General features: G+C 29.2%; 1 protein-coding gene across 50 annotated transcripts in view; it reads right to left on the reverse strand.

The window, feature by feature from the left end:
• Window positions 1-14,561, reverse strand: part of slo (calcium-activated potassium channel slo) — a 291,323-nt gene that overhangs the window by 14,783 nt on the left and 261,979 nt on the right. For 33 of the 50 annotated variants that reach the window (XM_071892349.1, XM_071892327.1, XM_071892328.1 and 30 more), the window contains one exon: window positions 9,336-9,931. In XM_071892349.1, the coding sequence (XP_071748450.1) occupies window positions 9,336-9,931 (596 nt within the window). Of the gene's footprint in view, window positions 1-8,574; window positions 8,744-9,335; window positions 9,932-14,561 lie in introns of those variants that run through there. The other 17 variants (XM_071892346.1, XM_071892355.1, XM_071892354.1 and 14 more) reach the window with 1 other exon arrangement.

Consider the following 14,561-nt stretch of genomic DNA (forward strand, 5'->3'; position numbering starts at 1 on the left):
ATGATTGAATTGTTCATATCTATAAAATCTTATTTATCTCGCCTGTACTAACTACTATTACAGCAGAAATCTTATATAAATTATTAAGTTTATACAAAATACCATTCAATAGATTTATAAACTCAACTAAATCCATTTGAAAGTATCAGTATTTTATTTCCGTCAGTCTTATATGTTTGAATAAGCCAACTATCTTGTATTCATTCATCTATAATATCCTCCATATTCAATCCATATACTTCGGCCAACTCAAATATAAATTTTTCATTAAAAAATATTTTATGTCTTGCATTTATAGGTTGTATTAGTTTATGACATTATAAGTACAGTTAAAACTGTTTATATCATTAAAGGGGGGTTCATATGATTTTTTTTTTTTTTTTGGGGGGGGCGGGTTGTTTTTTTCTCAGCATTTGATTGAATTTTTTCCAAAAACCTCTTATTTAGAAATAATTTAGCCAATTGTAAAAAAAACACACTATTTTTTAAAATAAAATTATAAAGTATCTCGGTTTGTAGATCACTGCTGCATTCCACATTCCATTTACACATATTTCATCTTAAATATAACTATTAAGGGTCAGTTCCAGAGTTTAAATCAAACTCATTGCCTTGAAAAGGTCTTTGGAATAAATCTTATAAAAATTAAATTTCACTTTAAATTTTTTTTGAACAATATGAGGTGAAAAATGAATTCTGTAATGATCAAAGCAAATATTTCCTCCATAAATGAACATGAATGTACCCTCAAGTTTAAAATAAGAAAATGAGTTGGACATGGTGACATACTTGCACAAATTCTTTATACAATAGTTGTAAATAGCTTATTTGAACAAATTAGCTCTAACAATTTGATAAATGGATATAATGTACACTTACTATACATGCTTTACGCCAATAAAGACACAGTATTTTATCAGATGATCCTAACACTCTGAAAAAGTCGATTCGTGAACCCTTGATGACTTTAAAGAAGACTATGTCCTATCTATTAATGTCGAAAATTCCAATATATTTACACACACTGAAGGTTTCTTATAGAAAGTATACTCGAATTTCTTATTTGTGAAATCATTGAAGTTGATAGGAATCCATGTGTTCTCAATAGAAGAAGAAAGGATAAAATAAAGTTTTATAACAAATAACTAAAATTACAAAACTTCACCGTAAATTTGAGTTCAATTTCCTAAACAAAGTTACAACTTTGAATGTAATTATTTCACCAAGAATAATTCATCTTCTTCTGTTCATCCATGTCATGGAAGAAATTGAAAAGGGTAAAGACCTTGATAAAAGGCAGTTACTATTGAATAAATAAAAAACCCTTTTATATTGGAAAAAATACTTCATACTCCAGTTTGGGTCTTGGGAGTTGGTCTATGTAATACCAAAATACAGTCGAAGTCCTTAAGCTATTCCTAGTGTAGATGATGTGTAGGCTGTGTCAGAATTTCAGCTCTAAAATATCTTCAGAACAACATGGGCTACTATCTTGAGGAAAGAATCACCATAGGCCCAGGAGAGTTTTTTTCAACTTAACTAAGAATGAGGCTTATTTGAAAGGGCTATTATCTTCTTGGAATTCCTTTCTGTATGCTGCTCTTCCACTGTTGGGTGAAAATGAGACAGGAAAATTTAATGACCTCTTAAAAAATAGAGATAAGCTAATGAAGCAATCCAGAATTATCTCCTTAAGAAAAATAAATTCATTATTTTACTAAATTTTAAATGGTCAATCTTATCATTTCCATGCAACATATAGGACAAATTAAAAGTATGGGTACACACATCCCGTTTTATATTGCGTTGCAGCCTATTGACAAACAATATATTCGAATGGAGCTCGTGCAAATGAAAGTAACTAATTCCCAATTCATTTGATTTGCAAACAAACTCCGGAAGCTGAATAGAACGGACACTTGCATCGATAAATTAGGATGGAGATCAGTCATAAGAAATTTATTCACCGATTCTAGAGAGAGATGTCTAAGATATCGTCTTGCTACAGCAAGATTCTTTACCAGCAAGTCGAAAATAGATTAAATAGAGAGGTTCTTCTCTTTCTGCAAGTATCATAGGGAGTCCTGCTTCCATCTTTTTATGAATGTGATACCTGTCAGGGAAATTGTGGAATAGAAAATTAGAGATGTACTTAGAATATAGCTAAACAAAGAAGATTGGTTGTTGGCTCTGACATCAAGAATCGATGATTTTGTTGACAGAAAATTAAGGGTGCCTCAACCGTTTCAGATTATAAGGGTTATAAATAATTATTTATCATAATTGGCTCGATATCCTCTCATTTAGGCAATGTTCATTCGTGTGGTAGCTTGCTTATCAGATCTCTATCCGGGTCTGTCGTTTTTATTTACCCCTCACTTATTTATCATTTCATTTTGTCTAAGGCTAATAGAAATACAAGGATATACCATAACGTATGTACGCCATATGTTTGACTTCCACCACACTTTTAAAATTGACGTCATAGTGTATGAGTGGTTGCATATTTTATCAAAATCTGTTTTTCCTGGCCAGAAGCCGATATGACACATTAAATGGAAAGTTCTAGCAATAGGGGCGTCATAGACGGTAATTGATTGTGTGTTTTGTCAAAATCTGCCTGTCTTGCCCAACAGTCGGTACAATACATCGGATTGAAAGTTCTAGGAACCCCAATTAAATGAGGGTTTAATCTTGTACTTCTATTAACCTTGGTTTTGTCGATGACGCTATTAATGTATTTCCTAATTATTATAAAGATAAAATGTAGGAAAAACTTGTTTTTCATTAATTACACAAACATTTTTCTTTAACGTTGAGCCTCGAACAACTTAATCATGAACCGAAACGCGCCTTAATTTTGCTTCATTGGATAGGGAAGAGCTGTAGGACCATTACCTTGGCCCGAAAGACCTCAATGTGTGCAAGTCATCAATCCTCTACACTATCTAGCGGACAAGGAGATCGAAAATGGCATGGACAGGCCAGTAGTAGTTGCCCAAGATTCACGAGGAGACCAGGCATAATTGAGTCATCGAGGTCAAATATCCATTGCAAAAATAAGCCGTCCATGAGAAAGACAGCTCATGAGCCTGTTGTACATCTCTGAATGATGAATTACCGCTTTTATTGGGTTTGATATTTTTTAAATGCATCATAAAGTGAAAGCATATATTTACATAAAATTAAACAATATTTTCAAGCCAAGTTTTCCTCAGGAAAAATGGATACTACATCCATTTCACAATTAAACCTGCAATTATTTACAATCAAATTTTAGAGTGGTTTAAAGAGAGTTACCAAATCTATCATCCAGTAATACATTTATTTTCCCTTTCTCTAGTTATTTTATTATAACAAAACCGGTTAAAACATTTGATCCATTAGGTTTGGCCTTCAGAGTCTCTTTTTAGGGTATAGTTGTGATTCAGACACATACTTCAACGTGATACAAATATAGATATTAAAGTTCAAATTATAAAAAAACATTTCAGCATTCCGAAGATAAATTATTTAAGTATTAAGTTATCTTGAATGTGGTTTCCTACAAAGTGTGTCTAATCATAAAAGAATCAAATAAAAGGAAGGATTTTATTTGGAAGGTAATATTTTTGCCATATTTTATTCAATTACTTTCCATTTTAAAAAGATTGACAATTTAAAAAAAGTTTCATTTTGATTGATATTTCAATTTAATTTTCATATCCTCGAGGAATATTTAATAAATAATCAATAACAAAGTTTTTGTGAGAAATTCCAAAAATAAATATTTTAATAAACAGTTTAGATGGCTTAATCTGTTATAAATACAAAACAAATACATTCGATATGAAACATATTTAAATTGGCTGTAAGTTTTTTTACTCAAAAATACTAATTCCATATTACAACTATTCAAATAATCGATTTAATTATATTTATTTCGAGACATTTTTACTCCACCTTGCATTGCTTATTTATTAAATATATTTCATTTTCCTAGATTTTTTGTATGATTAAACAAATATTGTAGGAATTGCATTTAAAAAACATCATAATCAAGATAACATAAATAATTTATCTTTTGAATGCTGGAATTTTTTTATTTATTGTCATTAATTTTAAATTGTATCTATACCATTATTTCACTTCGAGATAGGGTTTGAATAAAGATTATTTAAAAAACATGGTTCTAAAAGCCAAAACTACTATATTTGAATGTTTAATGGTTATTTTCGTATTTTACGGATTAAAAAGCAATAATAAGTGTTGTTTTCTAGGAGCGCGTGGAAATTATGTTTTATAGCATTATCATGGATGGGTACGTTTGGTCAAATAAATTACTTTTTTAAGATTAGAAAAGGAAACTGATATTGCGTTTCCTTTTTGATTTTTTTTCCTTAGTTATTTATTAACAATTCTTGCACAGCATCTCCCTATAATAAAGATAATAGTTTGCTGCTTACCTTCGTGCAATATATTTAATGTAATTAATTTTATTAGTCAAATGCCTTTAAAAAAAGTTTCCCCTCCGCTTGGATTGCAAGGAGTCGAATCAATTTTTTTGAGATAGAAGATCAAGTTTGTAGTATATTTCATCAATTTCCTCTATCTGACTTCAGTCCTAACTCTTGGAGAATATATCTTAAGAGTTTTTGTGTTTTCGTCTCATCAAAAATAAAAGCCCTGATTTCGGCAGTTGTAAATTAAGTAGTGTTTGGATTTACGAAGAACGAAGACCAACTACCTGAATGGTATCAAAGGGGATCTTAGCTTCAAATGGTGTGCATGGTGTTTATCTAACATCCATAACTTCTAGTAAACACTTGGGTATGCTCCATGGATTTGAACATGTAGATATGCAATTTATTTAAGATATCTAGTGTAATTGAAATAAAATAAAGACAGATTTTATTTATAATAATAATTCGAATATTTATTTTTGTGTAAAAATTTCTTATTATATATTATCATAATATATAATATATCATATATATAATTTACATTTGTCGCTCATAATTTGTTTAATCCATTTTTAATGTTTAATATTAATAACTTCTGTATCGTATCATTTGTCATCATTAATTTGTTTGACTTTCTATATATAGCTTCTATTAAAATATACACAATATATATCACAAATATACGTTATAATACTTTAACTAATCAATTTACTAGTAATCTACTACTACGGCCATAGGGTTAGCCCTTTGTTTTTGATTACTCATTGTATAACATACCATACCAACAACTTTAAGGGAATAAGTTTCAGAGATCTCAATGTAAATAAATCTATAATATGGAATTATCAAAGTTTTTTTGAGGAGTTTCACAAAGTAAGTCAAGTATTCCTAAGTTTGAAAATTTCGACAACTTTTTATATTAGTCTGTTCTAGTGTTACTTAAATATAGAAAATTATCATTTTTATAACAGAATCACGTGATATTATATCCTCCAAAACCCTAACTTTAATCCATGGTACCATATGTCTCGCTCCAGCGTTTTACTCGTACTTGTTCGATACTCAAACCTAGTTATCTTTAATCCTTAACAGTTTCGAAAGGCTAGCCTTCAAATGAAAGATTTTCTGTGATTGGAAATTTGTTTTGTTAGTAAAATTGTTAGTGAAAATGCCATGATAAATCAAATTTTGGAAGCCTTAAAATTACTAACGTGATATTTTCTCAACAAACCCTTTGCCTCTCCTTTCCCTCAGCCAATAAAACACATTTGAAAAACATCTCTTTTTAAATTAATTTTTTAAAGTATAATCCTGATTCAGAGGCATATTTCTAAGTGAAGGATTATATAGATGTAAATATCATGATAAAAACATATCAGCATATGGAAAATTAATTTTTATTAAATTGTATTGATTACAGTTCCTAAAATATGTGTCAAGATCAAATTAAGTATATTGAAGGATCTAACTTGAAAATTAATATTATTTTCAATTGTTTTACATTATTGCTTTAACTAAAAAAATAAACAAGATATTTTAACAAAAAAAAAAATTATTAATAATATTTTGCAATTTGTTCTTCTAAACATAACATTCGAAACATAATAGCTGATAATATTTTTGTTAATATGGTTTAAAAACATGACAAAAACAATTATTAAAATCCAATATATGCAACACGAGAGAAGTTGAGTTTACGTATTATTATTATCTTCCTTCTATTCCCCTTTTTGAGTATACATATAACAGGGTGGACCATAAGTCTTAGGGCAACTTTAACAGCCAAAAAAGATCTAAAATATTTATTTTTCGAGACATATTTTTACACCATTGCAATCAAAGTAAAATTTCCTTCAAAATGAATGCTAGTTAATTCCACATACTAATTATTTGGGCAGGCTTTTTAGATTATGGTGATCTCTCTCGGCAGATATGACGTCTTGTTGGTTACCTTAATTTTATGACATTTTATCAGGCGTGCTTTTTACGTTCACCTTAATTTTGTCAATATTTGCATCCCTTATGATAACACGACAGTGTTTTAAAAAAAGAAAAAAGAACACGTACACAGATCGTTTTATCTTTTCAGATATGTTAGCGCTGTGTTTTTCTCTACAAAAATCACATCCCTGTATAATTCAGTATACGCACCACTTCCTCTCTTTTTTTATTCACATAATACATAGAACTTTAAAACAGAGTAACGAAACACAACTGCTAGCTTGAGTAGATTCCTAGTAGTACCGATCTCTTTTTTCACACCTAAGATTTTATTTTTTAAGATAACACACAGGACGTCACTTTGTTGTTTCCAGTCATATCCTTCATGATATAACCAACTTTTTCTTTCCCTTGCAGAATTCAACTTGTTATTTCAGTTGAAAGAGTGACTTTATAGAGTTTTTATACTTAGTTATGCAGTAATATTTAAGTATACTCGACATCTCTGTTGGACAAATAAGTGTCGCTACCAGGATTAATTTCTACAAATATTGATTTTGTGGTATTCGTTTCGCCATTTGGGTTATAGCTTTAATCATACCTACTATTGATATCGATACTAAGTTGTGAGTTCGACAATGCGCTGGTTGTGAAGCTGCAAAAGTTCAATGTATTGAAAAGTATCAACAAAAAAGATTATATTTCTCTAGTCGTTTCCACAGTATACACATACTGTGTAGCATTCGTAGTCTCACCTATCGCCATAAATATACTTATTTATTTTTTATTTTTGTCAGTCAGATGTTGTGTTGTCATTGATTAAATGCTTTTCAAACTGACTAAGATTTTTAACATCACAACAGATTAGTACGTTTCACACAACCTGAACGATTTGTATCTAATTGTTTTTTTATTACAAAAGAACAATTTAAGAACTTTTTTAATTCGTTGTGTTCCTAAACGTCATCATTTCCATTAAATCCAGGATTTTATTTTCAATAACATCGATATTTTTTTAATATCTTAAAGAGGGCGTGGAATAACAATTACTACCTAAAACTAATTACAGACTAATGTACTTTAGGAAGGGAGAAAAAGAAAGAAAGAACCTGCTATGCAGCCTTTCAACTGAAATTTTTATTTTTATTTTACACGCACAAGGATAATTTTTTTATTTACAACTCTAATTACCTACCTCTGAAAGAAGAATCACCCCTTAACTTTGTTGTATCTAAAAAATACACAATAAAATAATGTTATTCTTAATATAATTAAATTCCCTCTGTATAGCAATAATAAATTTTATCTCTTGTAAGGAGGTGATGTTAACAAGGCTCTTAATTCAGTAATAACATAATTGCTGCTCCCGCCTTTATATCACGCTCTAAATAAATCCCATCCGTACGAATGATGAATATAGAACACTGGATAATTATGTGTGTACATAGATGTAGTGTTATCTTAGTTATGGTAAAATCAATTATTTTGACCTCGGAGTGCATTTCAAAATTATACATCCCTATTTAAAACAAAAAACTTTGAAATCCCGGAGTTTTAATAAAATATCAAATATATATCTAAAGCATAATAAAGTAAACAGCTGGAGGCAATGGAACAGTCTCTTTTGCATGCCTTGTCACCTTTTTCTCTATGGTGGCGCAGTTCTACGATATTAAGCTCACTTCAATATGAGAGGATCAAAAAACAGAAATACTTTGCTTTTTGATAATATAGATTTATACATATTTAACCTCAAGAGAACAATAGGTATAGTAGTAAAAAATATGACATCGGACAAGCAAGTACTTTTGATAGTTTCAACCTTAACTGTTTTTTATTTTATTTTCCAAAGCTGTTATAATTATTATTTTATTCTTCGACAGTGAAAATTTAAGTATAAAGAAACTTCATGATATCTAAGTTCTCTATTCCCAAATATTTTTCAAATTTTTATTGTGACCACCTTAATGTGAGGTTTATTCTTTATAACTATAACAATATCCATCGAATAAGAACAACTGATTTGACCATGGGAGATTCCTTCAAAACTTCAGATTTTCTTCAATATTGAAGTTGTGATAATTACAGATGCAACTTCTTTATCAGCTATTTCTAATAGTAAGAAGCACATTGCATGCCCCACTGATAGTTATTGCTGAAAGCATATTTTATTAAAAAGTAATTGCGTAACTTATGTTTAATTATTGAAGTACAATTATTTATTATATTTAGAAATACGAACAAATAATGATAACGATTATGTTTTTTTATCTTTCAAAACAGTATATACTAAATTAATTATTAGGTTCAGTAAAACTAAAACGACTTTGAAGTCTGTCAAATGGTTGGAGTACGTAAACCTACAATAAGAAACAAGAAGTTAATTTATTAAATTTTAATGGAAATTGGCTTCTATTTTTATCTAACGGTAATTTAATTTACTTGTCAGATCCCTGATAAATACTTCGTTTTCATATTTTTTTTGTATATATTGCATTGTATAATTTAAGAAGGGAAAAAAATCTTCAGTAAATTTATCAACGTAACGTTTTATTCAGGTTATTGAAATGTCATTATTGGGAAAAAATATGAGTGAGTGATATATTAACTATGATTTGATGAAATGTTATTTATAGTCTCGAATTTTGATGCATATGATATTGTTTATCCTACCAAAATAGCAAATTGATAAAATATATATATAAAAGTTAAACAACTGATTCTTTGACAAAAATTGGGTCATCAATTCTCTAACTTACATAAAGTAGATGTAATTATTAGTGCAAGGCCAATTTAAGAGCATATTTTTTTGTGTTTATATTAGATTTATCACTTAAGCTATGACATAAATTAAATTTTACATAAATATATTTTATTCAATATGTGGCTGAAATGCCTAATTTACTTCCCAAATAAAATAAAAAACTTTTATATGATATAAGTAAATCATACTTGATCTGTGGGAAGAAGTTGAAAATCATCTGGAGGATTGGTGATAACATAACGCTTACTAGATGCATCGAATGAGCTTGAGGTGTCCCGAAATCTATAAAGACCTATACATAGCATTCCAAAGTTTCTTAGAGCTGTTACAAAAAGGTCATGGTATTTTCCACTTTGTCCAAAGGTTGAAAGAGGACCATCATGGAGAGAAATCTGTCCTACGCGTGTTCTATCTCGATTTACAAGAGTTTCAGGAGTAGAATAACCTCCTCGAAGACCTGCTCCTTCAGCAAGTATTAGTTCTAATTCAGGTGTTGCTCCTCCAGTTATTAAAGAGCGAATAAGTGTGAGAGCATTTTGATTAAAATATGTTGTTGACATAAGAGAATCTAGTACACTAACAGCAAAGGCAGTTCCACATGCAAAAGGCTGAGTCAAATATAATTCTGTATCAGGGTCATCATCATCATCTTGATCTAAAAATTGAACATTGGAGTCATTGACAAGTTCAGTTATCATAGGGACATTCGCTCCATAAACGGAACCTTTTCTTTGAAGAACAATAGGGCTTCCGAGAGGACTCATATTTTCGGATATAGAAGGATCTAAAATGAATTAAAATATATAATGTTAATATATTTATTTCTTATTATTTAATATTGATATGAGAGGAAATTCACAAACTACGCAGCCTTAAACCACGTCTATCCTATTTTTGGAAGAAGGGGAATAAACTTAAAATCCTGTAGGCTTCAAGGTTAATAGAAATACAAGGTTATACTATAACGCGTGTACAGCTGAGGTTTGACTTCCACCACGCCTTTAATATTGACGTTATAGTAAATGGGTGGTTGTGTATTTCGTCAAAATCTGCCTGTCTTGCCCAGGAGTCAGTACAATACATCAGATTGAAAATTCTAGCCCGATTACATGATGTTCTAACCTTGTATTTCTATTAACCTTGAGAGACTTGAATAGCATGTCAAGTTGGCATTGATGGTTTCATAAGGAACATAGGACAAATTATTCTATATAATGTTTTCTTTAAAAAATCATAAAATAAAATATGGAGAAATTAATACTTCAACGAGGGGGGAAGAAAATATCAACGTAAGTCCACATGGTGGGAAGATAGATTATAATTATGTGAAATATAACTACGTAGCTTATGAATGACTTCTTAATCAAATTTATAACTTTTCCTTTGATTTAAATAATTATCATTAAAAAGACATCCATTGTATTACAATATGGAAACTTAAACATAACTTTTTGTTTAATTAACCTATATTTAGGTATATGCATTTCAATACTTTGATATAAGTTATAAATAAATTATAAATGGTTGAAAAAAAAGTAATTTCTTATTTCCTGCTCTTTTTATCAAACTAAATATATCTTTGTCATTATTGGTCACAGGATCATATGATAAAGTATTTTTCAGGTGGGAGGGTATACTACAAACGCTTTTCGGACAGTATTACGGTTGGTCAGTTCTGTTGTGAAATATCGTACGCCGAGGATGGAGGTATCAAAGGCAGAAATGCACCATATTTAGATTTTACTACCTGAAAGGAAAAAGTGCGTCGAAGGCGACCAAGAAAATTTGCAAGGTATCTGTTGCTGAACATACTTTGGTTGTTGTTGCATAACAGTAGTTCAAGTGATATTGTTCTGGTGTAGTGGAGGTGAATTATTTACTACGCACTAGCAGGCCTGTCGTCGAAAATGTCGATAAAATAATGGAAAATATGCCAATAACCTGTCCTTTTCGCAGTCGTAACATCGCCCATGAGTTGAACATCGATCATAAAACTGATTCTAACCGTTTGCAGAAGACTGGATATAAAAATAACTTGTTTTAACGAGGAATCGTGACCTTGCACAGACTAACTACCACCTGTTCGTGTGTATGGTTAACGCGCATGGGAGTTCAAATTTGGCCTCAATAGATGCCTGTAAAAGTTAATTGTCAAGTACTTTTTTCCAAAAGGGAAAAGAGCTTCAATGAGAAGTATGAAGTTGAATTATCCTTGGCTAGAAGTTATCAAACAGAATGGGGCTTACATGGTTTAAATTAGATGACTGTAACATTTCTTATAAAGCATTGAGATGAAGTAAAAATACAAAATTACTTTTTCCCCAACCTAATATCATTCCATAAGAAATTTGCTTGCGGAAATAGATTTAAATAAAATTTAGTTTATGGGGTGATTGATTGTACACTAGCCCAGAAATGTAATTTTGAATTTGTACCTCAATTCAACTTTGAGTTTTTATGCCTTCAATATGAAAAAATTGGGATTTTGATTAATTTTTTGATTGGCAATATAACCTTAACCAAAGCAATGCTAGACAAGTATTAGTTCCTTTAAAAAAGATCTTTCTTATAATTTTTTATATGAAAAAAAGAATTTTTCAAGGTTGTGTCATTTTTTGAATTTTAAACGTATAAAGGTAAACACTTTATAATTTAAAAAAAAAAATCTCTAGACTGGAAAATTTATGGAATTAGAACAATTATTCCTGACTCAAATAATTTTTCCTTCTACAGTTTTTTTTCTTTTTTTAATTACCTGTGTTTTACTTTTATATTGTTAAAATTTAAAGAAAATCAATGAAAATATACCTTGAAAAATTTAAAGTTAGGGTTTACTTCTTTTTTTCATAGCAACAATCAAATCTATATACATATAATATATGTTTAGTTAAGCTAACTTATAGCTATCAATGATGTACTATACTTGCTTATCGTTGCTTTGGTTTACAATCAAAAAATCATCAAAATACTAATTAAGTAATACTAGTTAGGACCTCTAAATTCAGAGTTGACTTGATCTACAGAACCAAAATTGTACTTCTGAGCTAGTTTACTATTAATAACACCACTCACTAAATTTTATTCAAATCCATTTTTGCGTAAAAATTTGTTATGAAATGGCCCGTATATATACATAAATAAGTAAGTCTAAATTTTAATTTAATTTAATTTCGATTGGTCTTTAAATGTAGAAAAAATATATACATATAATCCGTCTCAAAGTTTTTACATTTAGTGTTTCTGTCATTCTCGATCAAATTGTCTAAACGATGTCATAAAGATATATATATCTACTTTTCTGAAGATACAAACATTTGAATTAAGCCCTTCCGCCCAAATATCTTTGTTTTGAAAGTAAATTCTAATGTAAGTCTCTACTTTTTTTTCCATTATAATTTTCTAATCGCAAAGATATAGGAAAATACGCTTGCACTTGGTGTACTAGGTAAGCTGGTGTTCATCAATGCATAACAAGTTTCTACGAAATATACTTAGGTATGTTAATATTGGCAAAATTGAGGTGAGCGTAAAAATCTCGTTTGAGAAAATGTTATAAAAATATAGAAACTATGTGAGACGATATATCTGCTGACAATGATCAATATAAAATATAATGTTTTTGCTGATTGATACGTTAGAAGTTTCAAAACAGAGGAATAATTAACAAAAGGATTCCTATTTTGCTTTTACTAAAATATACTTTTTTTTAACAAATAAAGCTCATCTCAAATTAGCAAATATTCACATTCCTAGTTATACTGTAATATCTATATATGTTCCTCAGTGGCGACCCGTGTGTGGAAATATTGGTCCCTCAATTTTTTTTGGATGGAAATGTTAATAAAACAAATTAATTAATTAAGTAAATTAATGATTCAGTATGTTTAATGTAAATATAAACATAGAAATACATTGATACACTACATGAGTAAAAACTAAACTTAAACAGCGACAAATCGTTTACAAAGATGTATTCATATCTGAGACAAATGTGACAAGTAACAATAAATATAATAATAATTTTTTTGCAAATAATTCAATTAATACTAGAACTAAATGAAGAGAAAGCGTAGAGAGGAGTTAAAATGTAGGGTATTTTATGTTTTTAATTCATTAATAGGTATCTAGTTCTTAATATGAGTCGATAGTAGTAAACTTATGAATTTATTAACCATCAATAACAATATTTTTAAAAATTTTTATACAATTACACCAGTGAAATTTTTATAAATATTTAAGAACATTAAAGAAATTCTTAATGAAATAAATAATTATTTTAATTCCACCATATAATTTTAATGTTGAACCATGAAGTATATAAGACATGGTTGAAGATTTGAACCAGGTTTCACTGCCAAAAGTGTAAAAAAAATATTTAGGGTAGAAAATAAGCACTGAGAATTGTAAAATAAGTATTTTCTAGTATAAAAGTGCCGGCAGATTATGATTTTTTAAGTTTCAAACCTTATCATGTTTAGTTTAGCCAAGAAATTTGAGTTTGTGACCAATTTTGCCCAAAAAGGAATGTGTCTGTGTGACATAAGTTTTGAAATCCTAATTTTGTAGACCTAAAGAATCTACAATGTACATTTAAACGACCATTATTTATGTTAAAAGGATAAATAGGGGCTAGGATTTTAAAATAAACTGTCTGTTCAGTTTTTTTCTTCCATAACTTTGGTGCAATGCTCATTTAAAAAGTATATCTCAAATGATAAACGGCTATAAAAAGTTGACACTTTTCGATAAATGCCTGGCTTTAGGTAGTCATATCTACAAATAGACAAGGCCCACAGGCTTTGTTTACCTATCATTTTATGTGTATTTAATAAAATTTCAATTGTTACATAATTTATACAATTTCTTATAGAGGAACATTAAAAAAAATAAATTACCCCTACTTCTTAATTTTATTGACTTGTGAAAAAAATACTGTCTGTCATAATAATGGATAGTACATAAGGCATTAGGAACTGTATACTTCAAAAATTTAATAGTTGTTACCTGAAATAGTATCCTTTAGGGTGATTAATTTTCCCTTACCAGGTCTAATTTTTCCGATTTTTTTTTTTTTTGATTTAAAATTACGACATTAAATATTTTATGCAAAATTTTGAATTAGGTGAGGCTGTGACAAAAATACAGAATGAACTTTATTCGTGGAAAGTTAATCATTAATACTCAGGACAGATTTTTTTATGAAAATGATACACAATTTGAGTCAAAGTACTAAATATTTCTGATTATTATTCCTTTAAATTTGTTTTTACAAAAAAACAGAAACTCGATGTTTGAGCCAAATAATCATGCTTAAGAACGCGTGATATTGCACAATTACATGACCAACAGCTATTTTATATGGAATAACTCAATGTCCATTTGTCAAAAAATAACTACAAGCTATCAAAACCACA

The sequence above is a fragment of the Lepeophtheirus salmonis genome, chromosome 12 (genome assembly GCF_016086655.4).
Source record: "Lepeophtheirus salmonis chromosome 12, UVic_Lsal_1.4, whole genome shotgun sequence".
In the NCBI taxonomy this organism is placed as follows: Eukaryota; Metazoa; Arthropoda; class Copepoda; order Siphonostomatoida; family Caligidae; genus Lepeophtheirus; species Lepeophtheirus salmonis.